General features: G+C 33.1%; 3 protein-coding genes across 8 annotated transcripts; 2 read left to right on the top strand and 1 right to left on the bottom strand.

Annotated features, from left to right (window-relative positions):
- The first annotated feature begins 200 nt into the window (after positions 1–200).
- LOC113864278 (phospholipase A-2-activating protein) lies at positions 201–12,099 on the top strand. 2 transcript variants are annotated; one of them, XM_027497827.1, is made up of 23 exons: positions 201–486; positions 566–888; positions 1,005–1,108; positions 1,275–1,343; positions 1,535–1,595; positions 1,702–1,841; positions 2,439–2,628; positions 2,927–2,988; positions 3,753–3,841; positions 4,026–4,095; positions 4,182–4,241; positions 5,681–5,827; positions 5,933–5,971; positions 6,085–6,122; positions 6,899–6,985; positions 7,479–7,644; positions 7,797–7,874; positions 8,061–8,197; positions 8,608–8,684; positions 9,266–9,335; positions 10,202–10,267; positions 10,792–10,942; positions 11,615–12,099. In XM_027497827.1, the coding sequence occupies exons 1-22, from the start codon at positions 427–429 to the stop codon at positions 10,924–10,926; spliced, it is 2,268 nt and encodes a 755-aa protein (XP_027353628.1). In that variant the 5' UTR covers positions 201–426; the 3' UTR covers positions 10,927–10,942; positions 11,615–12,099. The 2 variants fall into 2 exon arrangements, 1 of the variants encoding a protein (XP_027353628.1); XR_003504812.1 differs by having other exon boundaries at positions 260–486; positions 10,792–11,046; positions 11,615–11,995.
- A 1,127-nt stretch (positions 12,100–13,226) lies between these two features.
- On the top strand, positions 13,227–17,369 carry LOC113865886 (cytochrome c biogenesis protein CCS1, chloroplastic). Of its 4 annotated transcripts, none has more exons than XM_027500668.1 (8): positions 13,227–13,718; positions 14,344–14,563; positions 14,644–14,755; positions 14,923–15,195; positions 15,394–15,659; positions 16,083–16,239; positions 16,312–16,395; positions 16,738–17,369. In XM_027500668.1, the coding sequence occupies exons 1-8, from the start codon at positions 13,310–13,312 to the stop codon at positions 16,891–16,893; spliced, it is 1,677 nt and encodes a 558-aa protein (XP_027356469.1). In that variant the 5' UTR covers positions 13,227–13,309; the 3' UTR covers positions 16,894–17,369. The 4 variants fall into 4 exon arrangements, 3 of the variants coding, with proteins under 3 accessions (XP_027356469.1, XP_027356472.1, XP_027356471.1); XR_003505014.1 differs by having other exon boundaries at positions 13,246–13,718; positions 16,108–16,239; positions 16,738–17,251; XM_027500671.1 differs by having other exon boundaries at positions 13,246–13,718; positions 16,754–17,286.
- Positions 17,203–20,842, bottom strand: LOC113865887 (4-hydroxy-3-methylbut-2-enyl diphosphate reductase, chloroplastic). 2 transcript variants are annotated; one of them, XM_027500672.1, is made up of 10 exons: positions 20,210–20,842; positions 19,588–19,784; positions 19,204–19,383; positions 18,948–19,079; positions 18,780–18,854; positions 18,568–18,673; positions 18,368–18,462; positions 18,012–18,197; positions 17,832–17,918; positions 17,203–17,537 (listed from the first exon to the last, which is right to left on the bottom strand). In XM_027500672.1, the coding sequence occupies exons 1-10, from the start codon at positions 20,478–20,480 to the stop codon at positions 17,472–17,474; spliced, it is 1,395 nt and encodes a 464-aa protein (XP_027356473.1). In that variant the 5' UTR covers positions 20,481–20,842; the 3' UTR covers positions 17,203–17,471. The 2 variants fall into 2 exon arrangements, with proteins under 2 accessions (XP_027356473.1, XP_027356474.1); XM_027500673.1 differs by having other exon boundaries at positions 17,293–17,537; positions 19,243–19,383; positions 20,210–20,637.
- Between the last annotated feature and the right edge of the window lie 1,696 nt (positions 20,843–22,538).

Below are 22,538 nucleotides of genomic sequence, written 5' to 3'. Positions count from 1 at the left end.
TATAATATATATATAATTATTCATGAAAAAAATATAATTTAACTGTTTACTGTTACTAAATCAAATAGATTGATTTGTTAAATATAAAAGACCTTTTGAATAATTTAAGAAAATAATTTTTAAATAATAATAATAAAAATTTTGCTCCTTTTTATTTAAAATGAACCCTAATTTAATCTAAACGGAGAGTCTGGGCCGATAAATGATTGTAACTATACGAATTGGAGCAAATAACAGTGGTTAGTTGCAGAGGGGTGAACTATAAAACCTCACTTTGCCTATATGCATTGGTTGGTAACTCAGAACAAAAAGAATTAAAATAAATAAAAAGAAAAGGGAAATTGCAGTAAGAAGCAGAGGAAGCGTGTGAGCTGGGTTTTTGCTGTGAATTGCGAGCGTTTCTTCAACCTTTTCTCTCTCAAACAAATGGACATTGATTTCAAAGAATATCAGTTACGATGTGAACTTCGTGGTCATGAAGACGATGTATGATTTATGTTTCGATTCTTCAACTTCTTCGAACTCAATCATCATCGTTTTTTATGTATTGATTGGTTGAACGCAGGTTCGTGGAATATGCGTGTGTGGCAAGGAGGGCATAGCGACGTCGTCGAGGGACCGAACGGTTAGGTTCTGGTCTCCCGACCACAGCAAGTTCGTGTGTTCCAACATTCTTTTGGGGCATTCGAGCTTTGTTGGACCCTTGGCATGGATTCCTCCCAACACCGATTTTCCGCGAGGTGGAGTTGTGTCTGGCGGCATGGACACTCTTGTCTTCGTCTGGGACTTGAACACCGGTGAGAAGGTTCACATGCTCAAGGGCCATCAGTTGCAGGTCACTGGCATTGCATTCGATGATGGTGATTTTATTTCCTCTTCTGTTGATTGGTAGGTTTTTCAATTTTACTTTAACTTCACCAATATCTTTTGACTTCGATTCACTGTTTTAATATGTTATGTGATTTTTTTTTTGTCTTTATTTGCTAACTGAATCACTCGTGTAGTACCTTGAGAAGGTGGAGGAATGGGCAATCTATAGAGACTTGGGAGGCTCATAAGGCACCAGTCCAAGCAGTTGTAAAATTGCCTTCAGGCGAGCTTGTTACAGGTATAGCTAGTTGTTGATGCGTTTTTGTCTATAACTTTTTATTATCTCTAATTATTAGTTTATAGTCATGTTTCTTAGGAAGAATTTTGCAGTTGCTGTTCTGCTGAGTATGTGTGAATGGCGTTAGACTGAAGTAAGTTGTTAACTTATCTTCTGACAATTTTAGGTTCTAGTGATGCTACTTTAAAGATTTGGAGAGGAAAAACTTGTTTACATACCTTTCAAGGGCATACAGGTTGGCTTTGCTGTCTTGAGACAAACATGATGCATTTTAATCTTTTATTTTGTCACCAATTTTGTTGCTGTGAAAGTTATATTATATCATTTTAGGCTGTTATCGGTTACATTTTTCCTCACTGTTGTTTAGTGTCTTAACCTAAATTAATGTCACTGGGCAAATGCTGATTATCTTTGAGGAGTGTGCAGATACTGTTCGAGGCTTGGCTGTGATGTCTGATCTTGGAATCCTATCTGCATCCCATGATGGGTGGGTTCATTTCCGCACACACTCCTTTTGATCTAATTGATATTGAATCGCTGCTTCTACTTCAGAAAATATATATACCCTGCTTGATTTGTTTCTGTTACAACAGTTCTCTCAGATTATGGACATTAAATGGTCAAGTGTTAATGGAAATGGTTGGTCATACTGCTATTGTTTATTCAGTTGATTCACATGCATCAGGCCTTATTATCAGTGGTAGTGAAGACCGGTTTGCTAAAATTTGGAAAGGTGATTACTGATTACTTCTTTCTAGCATATTGCTATAGAGTTCATGTGTCATTGGAATATTATTTGCATATATTACTTTAGTTACAATACTCAATACTCATGAGTTTCGTGGCCCTGGTTTATTTTTGAGTGAGTTTAGCAAGCTACAGAATTGATGTTGGTGGTCAATCTTCACAAAGTTTATAAGGGAGGCTTTTATTAAGGGGGTCTCATTCTGTTCCTTATGTTTGCCAACAGTTTTACGAAACTGCTTGATATTCTTTTATCTTTAGTTAGCTGCAATTTTTACAGTTCATGAGTTCAGCATTAATGTTTGGGTTATGTCAATATTTGTCCACCATTTTTTGTGACTTTTTGTTTCAAAAATTGAGGTATAAACTAGTTTTTTAATAAGAAGTTTTATTTGGGAGTGTCATATGGCGAGACCCTTCTAATCCATTTTCACTGTTTCAAGTTGCCATGTACATGAAATGTCCAAGGTTGTAAGCTTCTTAAAGGCATCGGTTTTTCTTCACATGGTCTATTGTTTTGGTTTTTTGCCTCAGCTTATGTAACTTGTGGCTTGGAATTACAGACTTTTTTCTCATATATTTTCAGATGGAGTTTGTGTTCAGAGCATAGAGCATCCTGGTTGCGTTTGGGATGCAAAATTTATGGAAAATGGGGATATTGTGACAGCATGTTCAGATGGAGTTGTACGCATTTGGACCGTAGATCAGGATAAGGTTGCTGACAAGCAGGAGCTTGATTTATACAGTTCACAACTTTCTCAATACAAGTCTAGTAGGTATGTGTTTTTTTGGTCATAAGGTGCTTGGTACTCCCCTCTCTCATCAGTTTCTCCTTTTCTTTTCTGTCCATATTGTGAATTTCCTAATCCAGGTTTTCACTTGCAAAGTATATGATTCATTTGTGCTTGGTGAATAAATGATTTCTTTTTCTTGGGAATGTTGTGCTCCTTGTAAATCCAAATGTATTCCTGTTTTTTTATTTTTAGAATTTTAATCTATAGATTCTGTCATGCTTGGATTAATCATGTCTTGCTATTATTGATGAACTTAGTTTGGTCTGTTAATTTTTGCTAGAAAGAGGGTTGGAGGATTGAAATTGGAAGAGTTACCAGGCTTGGAGGCACTGAAGATCCCAGGTCTGGTTTTAATTGTTTACTTTTGAAAATTCATTTGGCATAAGCTTTGCCCCCTACGCCCACCACTTGTTAAATTTTTTGGAGGGTTAGGGGTCACGGACATGCAATTTACTTGTCATAGAAAGCATGGAAACATGAGACATAGATAGGATACGACATGGACACGAGGATATGACACAAGACAACTGTAACACGACATAAAATTAGTAAATAGAATTATGGAAACACAAATTTTAAAGTAAAGGGGAATTTTAATTTTAAGCATGAGTCATTTTAGAATGATATTATTTATATAGCTATTATAGTATTTTTATCACTATTGATATTAAAGTTTAAAAACAACAACACTAGGTGAGCCTGGCTAGATATAAAAGTTTAAAAAATTTAAAAAATACAATATAAGTTTAAGTGTCTTTCATCAATACGTATCTGACACAATGTGACACGGATACAGCCTATTGTTTTAAATTATGCTTGCATATCAGACACCAAATTCATTTTTGGATATCTTTTCAGATTGGATAGGAAAACTTGATTGCATGGATTTGTAGCATTAAATAGTCTAAATATTCACCAGTTCTACAAGTCCTCAGTGTTAGCTTTTATGTAATACCTTATGACATTCTGTAATTTATATGCATGCATAATACAATGTGTGGTTACGTTGATTTCCCCCTTTTGAATTTCATTATTACTTTCCTACATAATTCAGCAGTCCAGTTTTGTCATGATTTTTGTTTTAAGCATCTTCCAATTCTGAACAGGAACTAGTGATGGCCAGACAAAGGTAGTCAGAGAGGGAGATAATGGAGTGGCATATGCATGGAGCATGAGAGAACAGAAGTGGGATAAAGTAATTTCCTTGCTTTATTCTATATGAAATTTTGGTGTTTATTGAGGAACAGAACTCCAAATCCAAATGAACAAATTTAGTTTCTTTTGTTTCTATTTCCTTTAACCCATCTAATTCTCAAGTTCAAGTGCCAAATATAGGTGAGTTCAATATTTTTTTATTAACAATTTATGTTTATTTAAAGATTGGTGAAGTTGTTGATGGACCAGAGGAATCAAATCGCCCTTTTTTCGATGGTATTCAGTATGATTATGGTCAGTTTCCTATGTTTCCCTTGAACACTTGATTGGGTTTACCTTCTTCACATGCATTTCTTATAACTTTACCTGTGGCTCTTCAGTGTTTGATGTCGATATTGGAGATGGTTTGCCTATCCGTAAGTTGCCATACAATCGATCAGGTACACATTCTCAAGAGATGTAATATTCTGTTATAAAGGTTTTGGGATAATGAATTTTTCTGGATTTTGTAGAGTCAATAGAAACATTATTAATTATTAGTTTCTAGAACTATTGTGTATTTTAATTCTGAAACCTTAGCTTAGTAGATGGATGTATTCACATTTGAGTCAATAATAAGCTATGAAGCCCAGATACTTCAAAACAGCCAACTTATCCGTGTTGGACAAGTATCCGATACTGATACATGTCTGATACGTCCAGATACTTATCTTAAAAGCATCTATAATTTAATTTATTTTTAAAAATTAATTTCCAACTTGATACGGCTCCTGATCATCTGATATGGCTTAGATAGAATTAAATAGTATAAAAAGGTAGGATCTTCTTTTTGTGATAGTTCTATATTTCATTTAGATAGAACTACCAATTCTTTTGTGAAATTCTAACTTGAATAGGGGATAAAGTATGTAATTTTTTTGTGTGTTTATAATAGGAGAAATATTTTAACTTAGTTACTTAGACAAAGGAAACATATGATCGTATGTATTTTTTTTGTAAAATGTGATCAATGATATTCAAATATAACACATTAATATAAATGAATTATCAATATCTCTTTATATATATTTTGTATATGTATAAAGTATGTTATTTCTTTAAATTCATATTAATGTATTTAAGCCACATTGTATCTTGAATTTCAAATTTTTCCCGTATCTCCGTATCCATGTTGTACTAAGTATCTAGGCTTCATAGATAATAAGGATTCTGTAACATGAACTACTGGGCCAATTCAAACAAGAACTGTTATGTTAGGTTGTATTAATTTTGAGAAGGAAAATTGCATGTGCATGCCTGCTCATGTTCAATTCGCCCATGTTGAAATTAAGTGTTAATAGAGTTCCACATAGAATAGAATGAGATATGAGCAAGTTAGGGATCTATAAGGAGATGGACCATGTACTCGTTGTCCTTCCTATAAAGAAAAAGGAGGTATGGAGTAGTCAAGTACTACTCAGATATTTTTGTTTTGCTTACATGTATTTTTTGCTTATGCTCTGAAGTTTTAAGATAGTAGTCAAGTAGTCACAACTTTTAAGATAGTAGAAAGAGGTTTGTGAAGAAGAGAATGTGTCAAGCTTTTCAATCTTATTTGTTTACAATGTGAAACTATGATCCTCTCTTATGAGTGGTTTAATTGTTAAGGCTTAGGGAAATAAATGAGGTTTGTAAGACTTCTCCTTGGTGTACTAATCCATTAAGTCTTAGCTACTTTATTGCTCATTTTCTGCCTTAAGTTTTATTATCACTTGCAGTTGTTTCTCTTGTATGACCTGTGTTAGATGCTGAGATTCTGAGAATCAAACCTTGCCCAGATTATGCATGTGAATGATAATCTGCTAGTGCTAACTAAAAGAAAATTGTAAGATTTTTCCAGATAATCCATATGATGCTGCTGATAAATGGCTACTCAAGGAGAATCTTCCTCTTTCTTTCCGTGAGCAAATTGTACAGTTCATTCTTCAAAATACTGGACAAAACAATATTACTTTTGACACCTCATTTCGTGATCCCTACACTGGATGTAAGTATAATGTCTAGTAACAAAAATTGATGGTGATCAATGATGCCTATTATCCTTGCAGTCCTCCTTTTTAATTTGATTATTTTTCTCTTATTTTCTGTTCAGCCCATGCTTACGTACCAGGACAACCTTCACAAGCATCTGGTAATAAAAACTCGCCTAATCTTGTCTTGCATGAGATTTTTCATGTTCGTGTTTTATCATGTGCTTGTGCGACTCAGTCCCACTTAAATTTGTTGTTTTCTTTTTAATGACAGATATTTCTGCGAAACCTACTTTCAAGCATATTCCCAAGGTGTGCTTTGATATACTTTAGTCTTAGGGAAATACATTTTTGCCTGTGAGTTCTTAGGTCTGGAGAATGTGGTTGATCTGTTATGCCTTTTGCTGTAGTTATATTCTTTTCTCTTATTTTGATTAAAATAAAAATAATGCATTGTTATTTAGTTACCTGGGCTACATCCAAGTTGTTAAACCCATGCTATGTAGCATTGTCCTTAGTCCTAACATACTATCTTTGGTGTGTCCCAAGTGTAAATTTATAGTATTAGCATCTGATCTGTATATTAACCTACTCAAAAAGGAATTTCTAAAATTTTATATTTTGCTTTAATTGTGGTCTATCTATCTGTGTGTGTATTAATGATAATGATCTATTTATTCAGTACATGGACAATATGGCTCTAGGTGGAGCTCAGTAAGAAGAAGTGACACTGATAGATGTTATTTGGTGCTTCCCTTGTTCATTTGAGTTGCAAATCTATTTTTTCTTTAGGAAAATTGTTTGATGAGTTACTGAATCAACTTTTGCTTTCTTTGTAATTTGACATTAATGTTATTGCTATTATTATTATGAGAAGTCCGTTGGGCAGACCACTATATCTTTATAGAATGTTGCTCAATGTACAAGTAATTTAATCCCACTTACATGTGGTTAGTGCTAAAAGTAGCGTAGTCATTTCTAAGTCCAGTGCTCAAATGTCCTTTGTGTGTGGAACTTCATACTTTTTCCCTCTCTAAGTTAATTGGTTAATTTGATGGCTCATGCCCAGTTCTTACTTTTCTTGTCAGAAAGGGATGCTTGTTTTTGATGCAGCTCAATTTGATGGGATCCTTAAAAAGATTACGGAGTTCAATAATGCTTTACAATCTGACCAGGTAGACTACGTGATTGGAATTTTTCAATTTTTTCTCCTTAGTTATTAATTTGTAATACATAATGTAAAAAACATATTTTTTGGTAGAAGGAATCAAGGAACTTTAATTTAGGATGACGAACTCACTTGCAGGGGTCAACACTGGGGGACTTTTTTAATCTTCCACATCTACTTTATCCATGATCATTTCAAACTTCAATATACTTGTCGATGACTCTAACTTCACATGCTTAAGGTTGACTGTAAAAAGTTTAAAATGCCTTTTAATTTTAGACTTGGGATTTACATGCTATGATGCCCTATAATATGATGGACATAAACATGACTTACTTCCCTCACGAAGAAAAACCCTGCACGAGTGTTCCATGTTGCAGAGATTTGCTATATAAGATTTAAGAACAATAAAGCTTCATGTTTTAGCAAGCATGTAAGGCTTTATGAATTCAAATAATGACTTTTTTGAGTAATATGGTTCTATTGTCAATCTCATGTAGGAAAAGCAGAACTTGTCTTTGAATGAGCTCAATGTTTCCAGATTGGGTGCAATTGTCAAAACTCTGAAAGATACTTCACATTATCATTCTAGTAAATTTGCAGACTCTGATATAGCTTTATTACTGAATCTGCTTCGATCATGGCCAATCACAATGATATTTCCTGGTTAGTTGGTGTAATACTACTTTCCGGATTTTGTCTCTTGCATTGCTCCTTTTTTATGCACTTCAAGAAATTTTCATTGTTACTTTGACAAAATCATTGATATGTAGGATATTGATTTTGGGTACTTCTTCTAATGTGCTTTATCTATGCAGTCATTGATATTGTAAGGATGATAGTTCTTCATCCAGATGGGGCTATTTTACTTCACAAGCACTTTGAAGCAGAAAATGGTATCAACATTGTTATCATTTTATTTTCTGACATTAAGTTATGACAATAATCTATATAATCCCATCTTTTTTATTTGAAATATTCATGATTACTGATACTCCTTGCATTTTGAACCTTATTTTTCTTTCTATACCTTTTTGTTGATGTGTAATCTTATCATTGCTTTTCTCCTGTGTTATATCCAGACATACTGATGGAAGTGATTGAGAAAGTAACCAGAAATCCAGCAATTCCTGCAAATTTGTTGACTAGCATTCGTGTTGTAACTAATCTCTTTAAGAATTCTTGCTACTATAACTGGTTGCAGAAACATCGTAGTGAGGTTAGCATCTCTTTATAACAATATTTTCACCTGGATTTTTTAAAGAAATTCTTGGAAGAGTGACATTAATGTAGAACTTCTCTTATGTAACATTGTTAAGAAAATGTTGCATAAACTCATCTTCTGTGGCTAATAAGGGCTTTCTATTCCCTCTGCCTTCCAAGTATTACTGGTATTCATAGATATACATGCTTTTCACAATGCCTTGTAATAATACGAATAATTTGACTCTCTTTACATCACTGGTACAGTTATCAATTCATTAGTTCTTTGACTTTGGCCATTTTATAATTTTTTGTTAAAAAATTTCATTTCTGTAGGACAAAGTGACCTTGTCTGTCCATTTTCTGTTCTTTGGGTTGTAGATTGATCTTGGTCATTTATTTATGCTGACTGTGTATGATTTGCAGATTCTTGATGCTTTCTCAAGTTGTAGTTCATCTACTAACAAAAATTTGCAGTTGTCGTACTCTACCTTGTTACTAAAGTAAGTCTGTTTTTTGGTACAAATATTTTAGTTTTCTTTTTACTATAAGTGCACAATTGTTTTGGAAAAAAAAAAAAATACTTGATTAATTAATGGTATTTAGCTCACACAATGTCACTAGTAGTTCTTGCATTTATAATTACATATGTATGATTTGTCTGTTTAGCTTTTTAAAGCTGCAAAGATATAGTCTCCTTGTTTAGGTGCAAAAGTGCTCAAGTGTTTTCTGGTCTTTTATTAAACACCTATTACCACCACCACATGCACACACACACAAACACATGCACACATGAAAAAGGCTAAATGAATTACATTTTTTTTCTTGGATGGAAAAGTGGAAAAGGGAGGGCAATTATGAGAGCATCTAGATTTTTCTTCTGTGCTTGTGTCACTCAACTTTGCTACCCTGCTTCCAAAGTATAGACACTGAAGCAGTTGTGATGGCTTTTACATATTTAGATCACACTTTATGTTCATTATTGCATCATTGCAGTGGTTTACTTTTAGAAGTGCAATATTAAGGGTCCTCACTCCTCACTGTAAGTGTGCTGTAACCTTTACTTCTTGTGTGATTCTCACAGTTATGCTGTACTGTTGATTGAATCAAAGGATCAAGAAGGTCAATCCCAAGTTCTATCAGCAGCACTTGAGGTATGTTTTATGCTGTTGCTGTTTTTACCTGGCTACAACCACACATTGCAGCATCACCAAACCCTATCCTGCTAGGTGAGGTTGACTTGATCAACTCCATTAGGCCCCATCAAAAACCAAAATTTCAATAAAATCAGTTAGGGCAAGGTCTTTTTAAATAGTTCCCTCAAGTTTTCTTCACCCCCTTTTATTTAGATTATCTTCTATTTGACTTATCCTCGCGCCCCCCCCCCCCCCCCAAATCTTCTGTTCTTGCTGTTGCATCTATTGTTCTTATATGATCAAACCACCTTAGGAGAATCTGTCTCCTTCTCAATAGGTGCCAGTGCTACTCCAACTTTCTCCCAAACAGTTTTCTCAAATTTTGTTTTGTCTACTCATCTACCTCAATGTTTTCATCTTTATACACTTATTTTTTGCTCTTGTTTACACTAGAACTAGCGTAGACCTTTGTTTGTCTTATAATTGTCTTGTAGAATTTCCCTTTGAGAATTGATAGACACTTCAAGCATCTGCTTATGTCATCCACTGAGCTTGCATCCTATGTATGACATCCCCATCAATCTGATACCTTGCACCTTGTGGTATGTAGTTCTAATGTTCACCCCTAAACAATGCTAATTTTTGTCTTACTTATCCTGCATTTCATATGCTTTGCTGTGTTCCCTGTGAACAAAAAGCCTTTAAATCCAAAGCTTCTCCACACTTAAAATAAGATATAAATACGGTTGCAGGGCTGAGGTGCTTTAAATTTGTACATTTCTAGAATATTTAAAATATCAAATTTCCTACTTTTAGACATTGTTGTTATCATTATTATTACTTCTAAATTATACTGATATGTATTTTTTTATTTTTTTTTTCAGATTGTCGAGGATGAAAATGTAGAAATTGATTCCAAATTCCGTGCTTTAGTTGCTGTTGGATCCATGGTATTTTTAAGTTTCTAGCTCTCATATTGTGTTTGATGCATATATTCTATTTTATTTTGTCTGTATAAAATTGAGCTGTTCGGCATGTTGCATCCCATATTTATGTAACTACACATTTTTGCTTATTTGCTACGATTTGCTTTTGCAAAGCCTGATTATCCAGTCCAATTATCACCCTTGTCTATTCTTTCTGCTATTCAACCTATTTGCAAGTTGTTTTGGTTGTTAGTTTCAGTTTCATATCCTAGTCAGGGGAACACCTTTGTCTTACACTCTTACTACACAGGATTTACTGGAATAAGAAATTACATTCTCTTATATACTGAGCTAGAATCAAATAAAACTGTTTATTCAAGAGCATAAGAAACAATTAAATGTTGGAGAACTAATAATGAAGATCAAGTATTCAAACCAAATGTGACATTAGACAAATTGTCTTTGCTTATAAGCCCATGTGCTTTGAGGCATATCTACCTCTGAATTGCTTCACTCAATTTTTCGTTTGTCTAATCCTTTTCAAACAGATGCTTGAGGGTCTTGTCAAAAAAATAGCACTGGATTTTGATGTTGCGAACATTGCAAAAGCAGCCAAGGGTTCTAAGGATAACAAGATTTCTGAAATTGGATCTGACCTCGAGCTGTTAACAAAGCAGATCTGAATTCAACACGTTTTAGGTGATTAATGTTTTCCATTCCTCTAAATAAAATGAGGGTAAAAAAAAAAAAAAAAGAATGATCATGCTCATGCTACAGAACCTTAGTCAGAGACATGCACACAGGTTCCTTTTTTATTATTCTTGGCATTTTGCGTCTTCAGGGTCAAAGCATCTAATGCTGAGTTTTTTTAAGAAATGGAAATTATGCAGTGTACAACATTATGATCTTCGTGTCAACATATATATTGAATTTTCAGTTTTATTCAAAATTCAATTTGGTACAATTGTATATTTTTCATTATCTACGCTTTCACCCTTTTACTACTACAACTCTAAAGAACCATTTTGTTGAGGGATGGGGTTACATACATTAGAAGTGCAAGAATTTGGTAGAAAAATGGAAAGGTAAATTTGACTTTGGACGAAACCTCCACCATCAACATCACACCATGTCTTAAACCCGTTGGCCTGTGTTAATTGAGCTATAAGTTTGTATAATATTTTATTCTTAGTAACAAAGTTTCATATAAAATAAAATTCACAGCCATCACTATTCATTAAACAAATTCTGCCTCTGGCTGCCTTCCTTCCATTGGGGGTCATTGTTAGAAGACTTGTTAATGCTAGTATTCTTAGGAATGATATTGGCTAATCATTTACACTGTTAATTTTCATTATTTTGTATTCGCAGGATTATTTATTTTGTACTAAAAGGAGATCGGCAACCAAGAGCGTTAAAGTAAAATTGACATCTTTGTCTGATAGTTGTGCGTTTGTTTTCAATTTCAAAACTATGAGCTGTAACATGTCAGGAGATCATTGACAGAGGATACATTGATAGTGTCACAGCTCAAGTAATCTCACAATTGCAGAACCCCATTCACCCTTTACAGGTTAATAGATCGCTGGAAACCCATGAAATGTTATCAGATACGTTGTTTAAGCCAATTTAGCAATTGCAGTGACAGTGTAGTTTATTTTTTTAGTATCTAGTTATTTAAATAATTTCATTTAATACCTTTCAAGTTTGTATTTTTAATTTGGGGACACGAATCAAGCTTCCTTTTTTCGGTCATCATACATGAATCGAGCTTGTATGCTTAAAATAATTTGGAGATGCGTTTAATCCGAGGTCTATCTCTAATGGGAATGTTATATGTTATATATAACATTTATATATAACATAGGGTTTTTTAACAACTATCCAAAGAAATGATAAGTAGTTTTTAAAATAGGATAAAAGAAAGAAAATAGGAAAGAATTTAATTATCTTGAATACTCAAGTTATTTAAATGCATGTTTCGTTAAATAATTTAAAACATTTTTTTAAAGGTAAAAATTTACAACATAGAGGTGTTTATACAAGCATTCTTTGTCTACATACGCATGCACAAGCCAATAAGCAAGGTCTTCATACGGAATCTCTCGATTATCTTCGCTTGGAGTTCTAATTTAGCATATTATAGTCCCTACTTCGGACCGATTCTAAACAATAAAATTAGGCTATCTATCAATTTTCTTGCGTTAGCCTTTCAAATGAGCCAACATTAAAGATATACATACATGTGATTTGTAAGAAAATGTGTATTTTTTTTAAAATAAGAGCAGGTAGATTTAGTTAATAGATTGTTTTAATGATTTTTTAAATATTTTATCTTGATAAAAAAAATTGGAGAAAATTGAGTATTGATTACGAAAATGGGACAAGTTATCTTTTATAAAATTAAGTAATTGATTAAAGATGCTAATATAACTTATTATGATAGTTAAGAAAAAAAAAAGCCGTGTTCAACAATAATAAAAAGATGTAACTTTGTCGAAAGAAAATTATATATATCTATTTGTTAGTTTGTTTCTTTTATTTTCAAGATTAAACATTTTATTTTATTTTATTTTGTATAAGGTTGTATTCATCCTTGTCTTTCAATAAATCCAAGATTGTAAGTATTATTATTATTATTTTTAATAAAGTGTCGATTACTTTAATTCTTGAATGTTTAAAATTATTAGTTAGTCACTAGCATTAAAAAAATTACTTTTTTTTCTGTTTTTAAGTTTGAATTATTTTTACGAAATTTCTTGTTGGTACAAAAATGATTATCACAAAATACATAAATTGTATGAGAACTGAGAAGGATTTAACATAAATTACGTTGAAGTTAGGTATTTTATTTTAATTTTAAATTTAATGTTTAACTATTTATTTATGAACATTTTATTTTGTGAATTCGTATATATTTCTTTGTACTAAATTATTTTTCACCAATGTACATATATAAACATCTGAATATAATATATAAAATATCTAGTTTTGGGATAAAGTAACCGCTGTGGTCGTTATGGCTCATAAGCAGAGAGCTTACAGTCCCTGAAACAGTGGGTATCAATGAAGGCTTTGAGTCCCATAAACACCTCAAATCCATGTCTTCCCAAAACCCATTTCCCCAAAGTCCCTATCTTTCACTTCTTCAAATTCAAGCCATTCTCATACAACACCCATGTTGCAAAGAGAGTTCACACTCTTCCATTCAGCATAAACTGCAAGCTGAAAACTTCTCAAGATATCAAAAACAATGGGAAGAAGGGCGTGTCACAGAAAATTGTCTTATCAGAAGCGTCACCTCCACCACTCACAGAGGATGCTGACATCAATGGTGATGTTCCAGCAACCTCAAAGAAGAATGGAGGCCCTTTTGGATTGGCCAAGATGTTGAGTAGGAAGATGTTGCAGATTCTCTCTAATTTGCCTTTGGCTATTGGGGAGATGTTCGCCGTTGCTACTTTGATGGCTTTGGGTATATGCTAAAGTTTTCTTCTTTCTCTATTTCTATTTGTCTGAATTAACCAGATGTTTTTACTATTGTAGTTTTTTTCAAAATTTTAAACTCTTAGAAGCCTGGTGGTGTGTGAGCATTTTGAATATGTTACTGTTTAGAAATCTATTTTGTATTTGAGCATAAGATATAGGAAATTTTGGGACTTATGATGAAAATCTTAGATTTTTATGTATTCAAATCCAATTAACTTCAAAGTTTTGAAGTTCTTGGGATAACAAAATGTGCACTACAGAAACATTTCTCAGTTCTCACGTTGATTATGCTTTGTATCCTTGTGAGGATAGAAGTGGATGCAAAAGCTCCGGAAGTTTGTGGATGCTATTTCAGTATTTTGACATTCTATGATATCGCTTCAATTTTATAGCCACTGCAAATGTTCTTTAATATGATCATAATAACTAAAGAATAGTTCTAAATCCTCGTACTTACTAAATGAAGAAAGTATTGAAGCTTTTTATGCTTCTAAACTATTAATTACATTTACATTTTCATTTAATACTTACTGTATACTTTATAGGATATAAGGAAAATTGATAGAAGGATATAGCTTTACTCTTAACTTAAACTCGGCCTTCTATGCCAGGCACAATTATTGATCAAGGTGAGGCCCCTGACTTTTATTTCCAGAAATACCCTGAAGATCATCCCATGTTTGGATTTTTTACTTCGAGATGGATTCTCGCCCTTGGTTTTGATCACATGTTTTCATCCCCTATATTTCTTGGAGTCTTGGCTCTCCTGGGTGCATCCCTTATGGCCTGCACTTACACAACTCAAATTCCCCTCATCAAGGTTTCAAGAAGGTTTGTTTGCCAGTTTTTTTGTATTCTTAATGCCCGAGTTGGGAAGTTTCTTGATCACTGAAGGCCTAAGTTCTTTCTAGATGGTCATTTTTGAACTCTTCTGAGGCTATACGTAAGCAAGAATTTTCAGAATCGTTGCCAAGAGCATCAGTCCAAGATGTTGGTACTTTATTGATGGGAGCTGGATATGAGGTTATGGTGCCTCAACTCATTCTTTTACTTTGCATCCCTTAGAATCTAAGATTACCCAGGACATACTTACAGGATATGATTCGTGGTTAACCAAGAAGATATTCTTATAGTTACTGGCCAAAACTTTGAACATTTCTTTGTGTTGATAGTGTAATTTTGGATGATAGGTATTCTTAAAAGGACCATCCTTATACGCTTTTAGAGGGCTAGCAGGTCGGTTGGCCCCTGTTGGAGTCCATATAGCCCTGCTGCTGATAATGGCTGGAGGAACTCTCAGTGCTGCTGGGAGCTTCAGAGGTTCAGCCACTGTGCCCCAGGGGCTAAATTTTGTTGTAGGTGATGTTCTGGGTCCTACTGGCTTTCTCTCCTCTCCAACTGAGGCTTTTAATACAGAGATTCATGTTAACAGATTCTACATGGATTATTATGAAAGTGGAGAGGTAAATGTTTATTTTTGTTTTCTATGAAATTGTAGTGATAATACTTGCAACTGAATTCAGCAGTGTATTCATGAAATTTTAACCTGTCAAGGTAAAAAGTTTCATCAGTTTATAGTTCTATCATTGTTGAATCATCTTCCAAATATGATGTTTTACTTTTTTTATGTATGTTTTGTTCATTCTTGGTTTATGTTACAGGTTTCACAGTTCCACACCGATCTTTCCCTTTTTAACATGGATGGGAAGGAAGTGATGAGGAAAACAATCAGTGTAAATGATCCTTTAAGATATGGTGGTATCACCATATACCAGACAGATTGGAGTATTTCGGCTTTGCAAATTCTGAAGGACAATGAAGGACCATATAACTTGGCTATGGCACCTCTGAAGATCAACGGAGATAAGAAACTTTTTGGTACTTTCCTACCGGTTGGAGATATTAACTCTCCTGATGTTAAGGGAATGTAAGTCTTCGAAAATTTGCTGTGATTCCAATTTCCAATGTCACAATTTTCGATATTAGGAAGCTCAGAGAAGTTGAGAACTGTTTTTCATAAGAGCATTCTCTCTCTAATGCTATTTTTTATGTTCCACCTTAATTTATGAGTAGGGGAGACAATTTTGGGATCTTAAAAATAAAATTTGAAGATTTAGAAGCTATAATAAAAAATTGAAGTTCTAAATATAAGAAAAGAATCTTATTATTATTATTATTATGAAGATATTTTCAATATCATGTATATGAATTTTCTAAAATGAAGTGTTGTGAATGGTAGATTAACTGCAGAGGCCCCCATTGCAGGCTAGAATTTCGGAGGTCATTCTGGCATTTACACACTGATCTTCACCTTGTCCCATCCTTCTTACTTTATTGTGTTGAATTTTAGATCTATGCTTGCTCGCGATCTGCAGTCAATTGTCCTTTATGATAAGGAAGGAAAATTTGCAGGAGTTAGACGGCCTAATTCAAAGCTACCAATCAATATTGATGGCACAGAAATTGTCATTGTTGATGCAATAGGAAGTAGTGGCATGGACTTGAAGGTGCCACCTTAAACTTAAAAGCATTCTGCAATCAGTTACTTTACCTTTGTCATTGACTCACTGTTCATACAGACTGACCCAGGTGTGCCAGTTGTGTATGCTGGATTTGGTGCTCTAATGATCACTACTTGCATCAGCTATTTGTCTCATTCACAGGTGAAATTTCTGCTGAACTTGATTTTTATCATTCTTTCTCCAATGTTGCTCACATGTTCCTCTTTTCAAACAAGCGATGATGACTTGGATCTGTTTTCTTGTTTGACTAATAAAATTGCTCCATCATCCGAAAATTCCTCTTAAAAAATGGACCACTGTCTGTATGATGTTGGTTAACATTGAACGAATCGCACGATTTATATGACTAAAAAAATCCATGAAATTTAATGCATGGTAGAACTTGAACTAATAACATTGCTTTCTTGTAACTTAATTAAAACTTCAATTATCCCCATTTAATTGTATATTGAACTATTCATTTACTTCTTGGTCAACTGAAAGATATGGGCTTTACAAGATGGAACAACAGTCATCATTGGAGGGAAGACGAATAGAGCAAAGATGGAGTTTCCAGAGGAGATGAATCGCATACTTGATAAGGTCCCTGAAATAGTTGAATCATCACTATCTAAGCAAGCTGATAGCATTAGTGGTTAGCTTTTGGCTTTCGAGACATTAAGATGGGAAAAGAAGACTCTTAAATTTGATGATATTATATGGATTATACAAAAACGATAAAGTATGAACATCCATGAGGTGCCCAGCATATGTCCTGTTGGTTGATCAGCCAAGGATTTTACAAATGCTCGAAAGATGCCTTCGAGGTGTATATCAAGAAAACATTTGCAGCTTATGTTAGATTAGATTATCAGCATATACTGAGTTCAATATACATGTGTATTTCCTGTATTTTTCTTTCTGATTATAGGACCAATTTTTTTATCAAAGCTCTCCTGTCTGTGTTAATTTGGACCCTCATTTAAGTAATTGAAAAGTGAATCCTCAATTTGAATTTGATACGTCCACAATGTACAGGTTGCTATTGCAACTGAATTAAGAAGAACCACTTGCCTTGACTTTTTTACTGTATTAATTCAACAATACATGAGGCAGCTATAAGAACTCTTGAACTTTTGTTATTAATTAATTCTAGAATACATGGGACTGTAATAGACCCAGTGAATTAAGTCCCTCGTCTCATTTATACATTGACAATGCATGTATGCAAACCTACTTTACGCAAGTTGCAATGCTTCATCCCGTTTCAAGTCAAAGACCTTGATAAGCACTTCTTCAACAACCTGTTTGAAATCCAATGATGCAGAATAGCATTAAACAAAATTGATTTGGACGTTATTGGCAAAAACTGATAGTATAGCACAGCATTAGAAATATATATAAATATTGACATTGACAAATGCCCCTTGAAGTAACTATCAGATTTGGAAATAGCTCGTTAGTTTGCAATGGGAGCTGAAACTACATTTACTATAAGTCTACTACAGCGAAACTATAATAGAAATTCACAAAAATGAATAAGAAAAGAAAGGCTACAAATTTTATCAATTTGCTGGCAAGGTAAGAGATATTATTACCTTGTCTGGTGTGGATGCACCAGATGTTACACCAATTGTTATTGGACCCTCTGGGAGCCAATTTTCTTTCTCCACCAGCTCTCCATGCTGATAGACCAAAAAACAAACATTTTATTAATAGTGAAGGATAAAAAGAGCTAAGAACTTGGACAAGGTATAAATCTCTTTATCCACGCTTACGTTCAACTTGTAAGCTATTCTGTTTCCTGGACCAATTCTTTGCTCACTGTCAATCCAATATGAAGGAATTCCACGTTCCTCAGCAATCTCTTGCAGATGCGATGTATTGCTAGAGTTCCATCCACCAACTACTAACATAAGATCCATATCCTGCTCCACCAGTTTGTACATAGCATCTTGTCGCTCCTAAAAGAAAATTCAATTTAGCTGTAGATTAGACCGAGAACATACACAATGACCATTAAGTTGTAATAAATATTATGTATGCTGTGAACTTACAACTGGTTTAACAAGTGTTGCAATCAAATTTTAACTAATCTAAAATAAGCAAGAACATCATAGACGAGTGAAACTACCTGAGTAGCATCACAAATTGTGTTGAAGCTTATGAAGTGCTCGTTGATATTTTCCACACCAAATTTGCGCATCATAGTCCTCTCCACTAGTTTCCCTGTGAAATGATCAGTAAAATAAATATCAAAGTACATTTAATTTAGAGATAAAAGAGTTAATCCCCCCAGCCCCACCCCTTCCCCACTCTCAAAAAAATACAAACCAATCTCTTCCGTCTCTCCCTTGAGCATTGTTGTCTGGTTTGCAATGCCAAGTTTCTCCAGGTCTTTGTCTGGATCAAAGCCCTCAGAAACTGCATATTTAAATTTCTGTACAAAAATAAATAAATAAATAAATAAATAAATAAATAATCAAGACAATGAAGACAACCGTTTTGAAAGCACGATTACACACATGATAAAAAAAAAACCATACCTCTAAAAAGGCATCCTTGGTTGAACTGGATCCATTAAATTCACCACCAAGAATATAGTCACAAACATATTCAGCCTGGATAAAGTCAACAATTATGCAATAGTTACATCAAATTTCTTCAAGGCATTCACACAAAAAGTTGAGTATTAGCAGCAACTAAGGACAAACCTCTGCCATATTCTTCACAATTATATACTTTCCAGCAAAAGAAGCAGTTGCCACAGTTTCCTCATGGGCATATTTACCATGAATTATGGAGGTATAATCTCCTTTCTTGTGCTTTTCAACAGTATTCCATACCTTCAAAGAATTCATTGAAGAAATAATCTCAGTATTTGGTGATGTGTGGTGAAAGAGTATATGAATTGAACTGATTGAATCATGCAAATCAGCACTACAGAAAGCCATTTTTACAAAACAACACCTTTGAAACCCATGGGCAAGTTGTATCAACGATTTGAACCTTTTTCTCACTCAAAGTCAACATCTCATCCACTGCAGCTCCAAAAGCAGGCAATATGACTACATCACCATTGTTGACTACATCAAATTGTTTTCTACCTTCATCTACAGGAAGATTCTGCACATTCATCTCCTCTAGCCGCTGCATCAGTAATTTATCAACATCACTTACTAACATTATTATGTTAAAAAATGGCATTTACTAGAAACAGGGCAGTGATTACTGATTACTGATGAAGTCCAGGACATAAATCAATTTTTACCAACTTCATGAACAGAATGACATAACTAAAGCATTGATTAAAAAATCCAAGATCATAGGTGGTGATAGGGCATATGAAGAGACCTTATTAACAGTGGGGTTGTGGATGATTTCATTGGTAAGCCATATTGTCTCATTAGGAAACTGTTTCCTGGCCTCATAAGCAATTTGAACAGCTCTCTCAACTCCCCAACAGAATCCATAGGATTCAGCCAGCCTCACCGTGACAGTACCCCATGTATACTCATTCCCATTTTCCTTCAAAGTCTTAATTATGTCACCTGAAATTACAAAAACACAGTACACACAACATCACCACAAACACACACACACACACACACAAACAAACAATGAACAACACATAACATGAAGTACAACCCCCAATAAAATCATAAGCTTAATTAAAACTAACTCAGAGCTCAATTTCCATGAAATGTAAGGAAATCATCTTCACAAATAATTTTTTGAACCGCAAAAATTAACCACAAAATTAGTTATCCAATCTCTCTCTCTCTCTCTCTCTCTCACACACACACACACACACCCCAAAGTAAACGCATACCCAGCAAGAAAGTACCAAACTTTTCTATGATATTCAATTCAAAAGCATATTAAAAGAAGTTAAACACATACCCCTGTTGAAAAGAAGCAAACTTGTTCTCACTTCAAAGCAAAGGCAACAAAGAAAAAAGAGAAAAAAACATACTGGTGTACTCGCGATTCATCAGTTGGAGGGTTTCCTCTTTGTATCCAAAGCCTTTGCGGTTATAATTCTTACTCCTCGTCAGGTTCCTCCGAAACACCTTCGGATCGAAATCGGAATCCACAGAAACGGACGGTGAAGAAGAATCACCGGAGCATCGGACGGAGAAAGGTTTCCGGCAGCGAATTCTGGTGAGAGTCTCCGGTAAAGCGAGGTCAGTGCGAGTCGCGGGAAGACGACAGAGGTGCGCCGAGATAGCCATCGGAGATAGCATTAGAGAGTACCTCAACACAGCACTGCAAAACGCGCTTTTGCTTTTTTTATGGCTGCAAACTCGTGTTCACTGGTTTTTTCAACTTTTTTTTTTCTTCAGCAGTTTATATTCTCTTAATCCAAGTTACAAGATTTTGTTTTGGACAAATTGGTATCCCCAATCTCTCTCTATTCACATGTTCATACATTTATGTCATTTTAATTTAAAAATTATGTAAAATAGTTTTATTAATGATATAATTATAAAAAATTAAGCAATAATAAAAATTCAGGATAATATTTTTTTTTCTGGTAAGGTAAGTGAAGTGAATTGAGCATTTGGCAGTTTTTGCGGCTTCGCTACGAGGATGGTGACATTAGAATGGTTGGTTCATGTATCCGTGAGCCACGTTTTTATTTCTTTCCTTTCTTTTTTTTTTTCTAAATTAAATTTATACCTTATAAAAATTTCCTTTTCAATGCATTTTTTTAATTGTGGATGATTTTCAATTGCATTTATATTAACCATTATTTATTTTTTAAAAAAATAGTGATGAATAATATCAATTTAGGTTTTTTTTTATTCTTTAGATAAGTGACTAAATTGTATTATATTTTAATTTTTATCATGATTTTAAGATTGGATAGTGTTATATTCAAATATATATTTTTTCCATAAATTAAAAAAAAACACAGTATAATATAAACAATCCAATAATTTTCTAATTTTCTAAATTTTGGTTGGGGAGACTGTGTTTACTTTGTGAATTTAAGTGTATAAGCAGGTTTTTATCGTGGAAATTTGTGGCACAGCAACAACCTTGGTTTTGGCTGCGTTTGGACATTGTCAGGTTTCTTTTCTTCCATGCCACCAATTAATGTTTGGAAGGAGATTGTTGAAAGGAAGAAATATAGAAGATATTAAATTATAAATTATATTATTTATACTAAGAAATATAATAAATTTATATTAATTTATTTTTTATTTTAAAAAAATATTGATTTTAAATATAAATTTTGTCTTTTCTTGTGAAACTCCCCTTTTCAAATAATTTTTAAAATTTTTAAAGATAAGGATGTTGAAAATTAGAATGATTGTAGTTTAAAGAATGATAAAATGTGAAGATATAATTATTTATTAAAAATAAAAAATCAATAATTTATCATTTACTATGTAAATGTGAATATTCTATTATAATTTTAATAACTTTTTTAATTTTAACTTTTAGAATTAAATTTAAATATATAAAAATAAAACCATTTAGAAAGAAAAACATTTATTATATTTAAATTATAAAATATAGTAAATATTTTTAAAATAAAAACTGACTATTATTTATTACTTAATTTTAACACTAAATGTATAAGGCTAAAATCAATATTTTTCTTATTTTAATCATTAATTTTCTAATTAATAATTATAACCTTACCGTTAATCTTATAAGGTATATGTACAATATCTTCAAATTAGTACATTATATAACTTTATTTATAGTATTGAGGATTCAAATCTTAGAATGAGCTATGTTTGGGGAAAAATAGAGTAAAATAGAATGAATTAAAATGGTGAAAATATGTGGATGATAGTTTTTTTAAGTTGTTTTTAGAGGGGAAGATATATTTTTAAATTTTAAATTAAAAGAATTATATATTATTTATAATAATAAATATATTATTAATACATTAAATTTATGTTATATATTAACTTATATCTTTAATTTTAAAAAATTAATTTGAAATATATTCATTTAAAATATAAATTTTATCCTTCACTCCCTTTCCAAAACCACCCCTATGAACTTTTACAATCACATACTCATGGGTTGGGTTTCAAATAAAAATGAAAGTATTCACTCTCCACAAACGTGGCAAATACAACCCCTTTTCTGGTTGTTTTTCAAATTCACCAAAGAAGCAAATGCTTCTAACACAGATATGCATGTAGCGTAAAGGTTCATGACACAATAGTTACAAAAAGAATTTAGTTTAAACATATTAAAAATTTACATTGCTGTTTAGTTGTGTAAAAAACAATTATATTATTATCTAATCATAAATTATTATATCAATAATAATTATA

This window comes from Abrus precatorius, unplaced genomic scaffold (assembly GCF_003935025.1).
Source record: "Abrus precatorius isolate BTA unplaced genomic scaffold, Abrus_2018 Scaffold4, whole genome shotgun sequence".
In the NCBI taxonomy this organism is placed as follows: domain Eukaryota; kingdom Viridiplantae; phylum Streptophyta; class Magnoliopsida; order Fabales; family Fabaceae; genus Abrus; species Abrus precatorius.
Note: the sequence above shows the minus strand (reverse complement) of the source record. Positions and strands in the feature narration are given on the sequence as shown.

Coding starts and splice junctions, on each gene's coding strand:
- LOC113865886 (XM_027500668.1), top strand. CDS start 13,310: ATGAAGGCTTTGAGTCCCATAAACACCTCAAATCCATGTCTTCCCAAA. Junction 14,756..14,922: donor TGATGGGAGCTGGATATGAG/GTTATGGTGCCT, acceptor TTTGGATGATAG/GTATTCTTAAAAGGACCATC. Junction 16,396..16,737: donor GCTATTTGTCTCATTCACAG/GTGAAATTTCTG, acceptor GTCAACTGAAAG/ATATGGGCTTTACAAGATGG.
- LOC113865887 (XM_027500672.1), bottom strand. CDS start 20,480: ATGCTATCTCCGATGGCTATCTCGGCGCACCTCTGTCGTCTTCCCGCG. Junction 19,384..19,587: donor ACAACCCCACTGTTAATAAG/GTCTCTTCATAT, acceptor TTACTGATGCAG/CGGCTAGAGGAGATGAATGT. Junction 18,198..18,367: donor CAATTTGTGATGCTACTCAG/GTAGTTTCACTC, acceptor ATTTTCTTTTAG/GAGCGACAAGATGCTATGTA.
- LOC113864278 (XM_027497827.1), top strand. CDS start 427: ATGGACATTGATTTCAAAGAATATCAGTTACGATGTGAACTTCGTGGT. Junction 5,828..5,932: donor TCGTGATCCCTACACTGGAT/GTAAGTATAATG, acceptor TTTTCTGTTCAG/CCCATGCTTACGTACCAGGA. Junction 6,123..6,898: donor CTTTCAAGCATATTCCCAAG/GTGTGCTTTGAT, acceptor TTTTCTTGTCAG/AAAGGGATGCTTGTTTTTGA.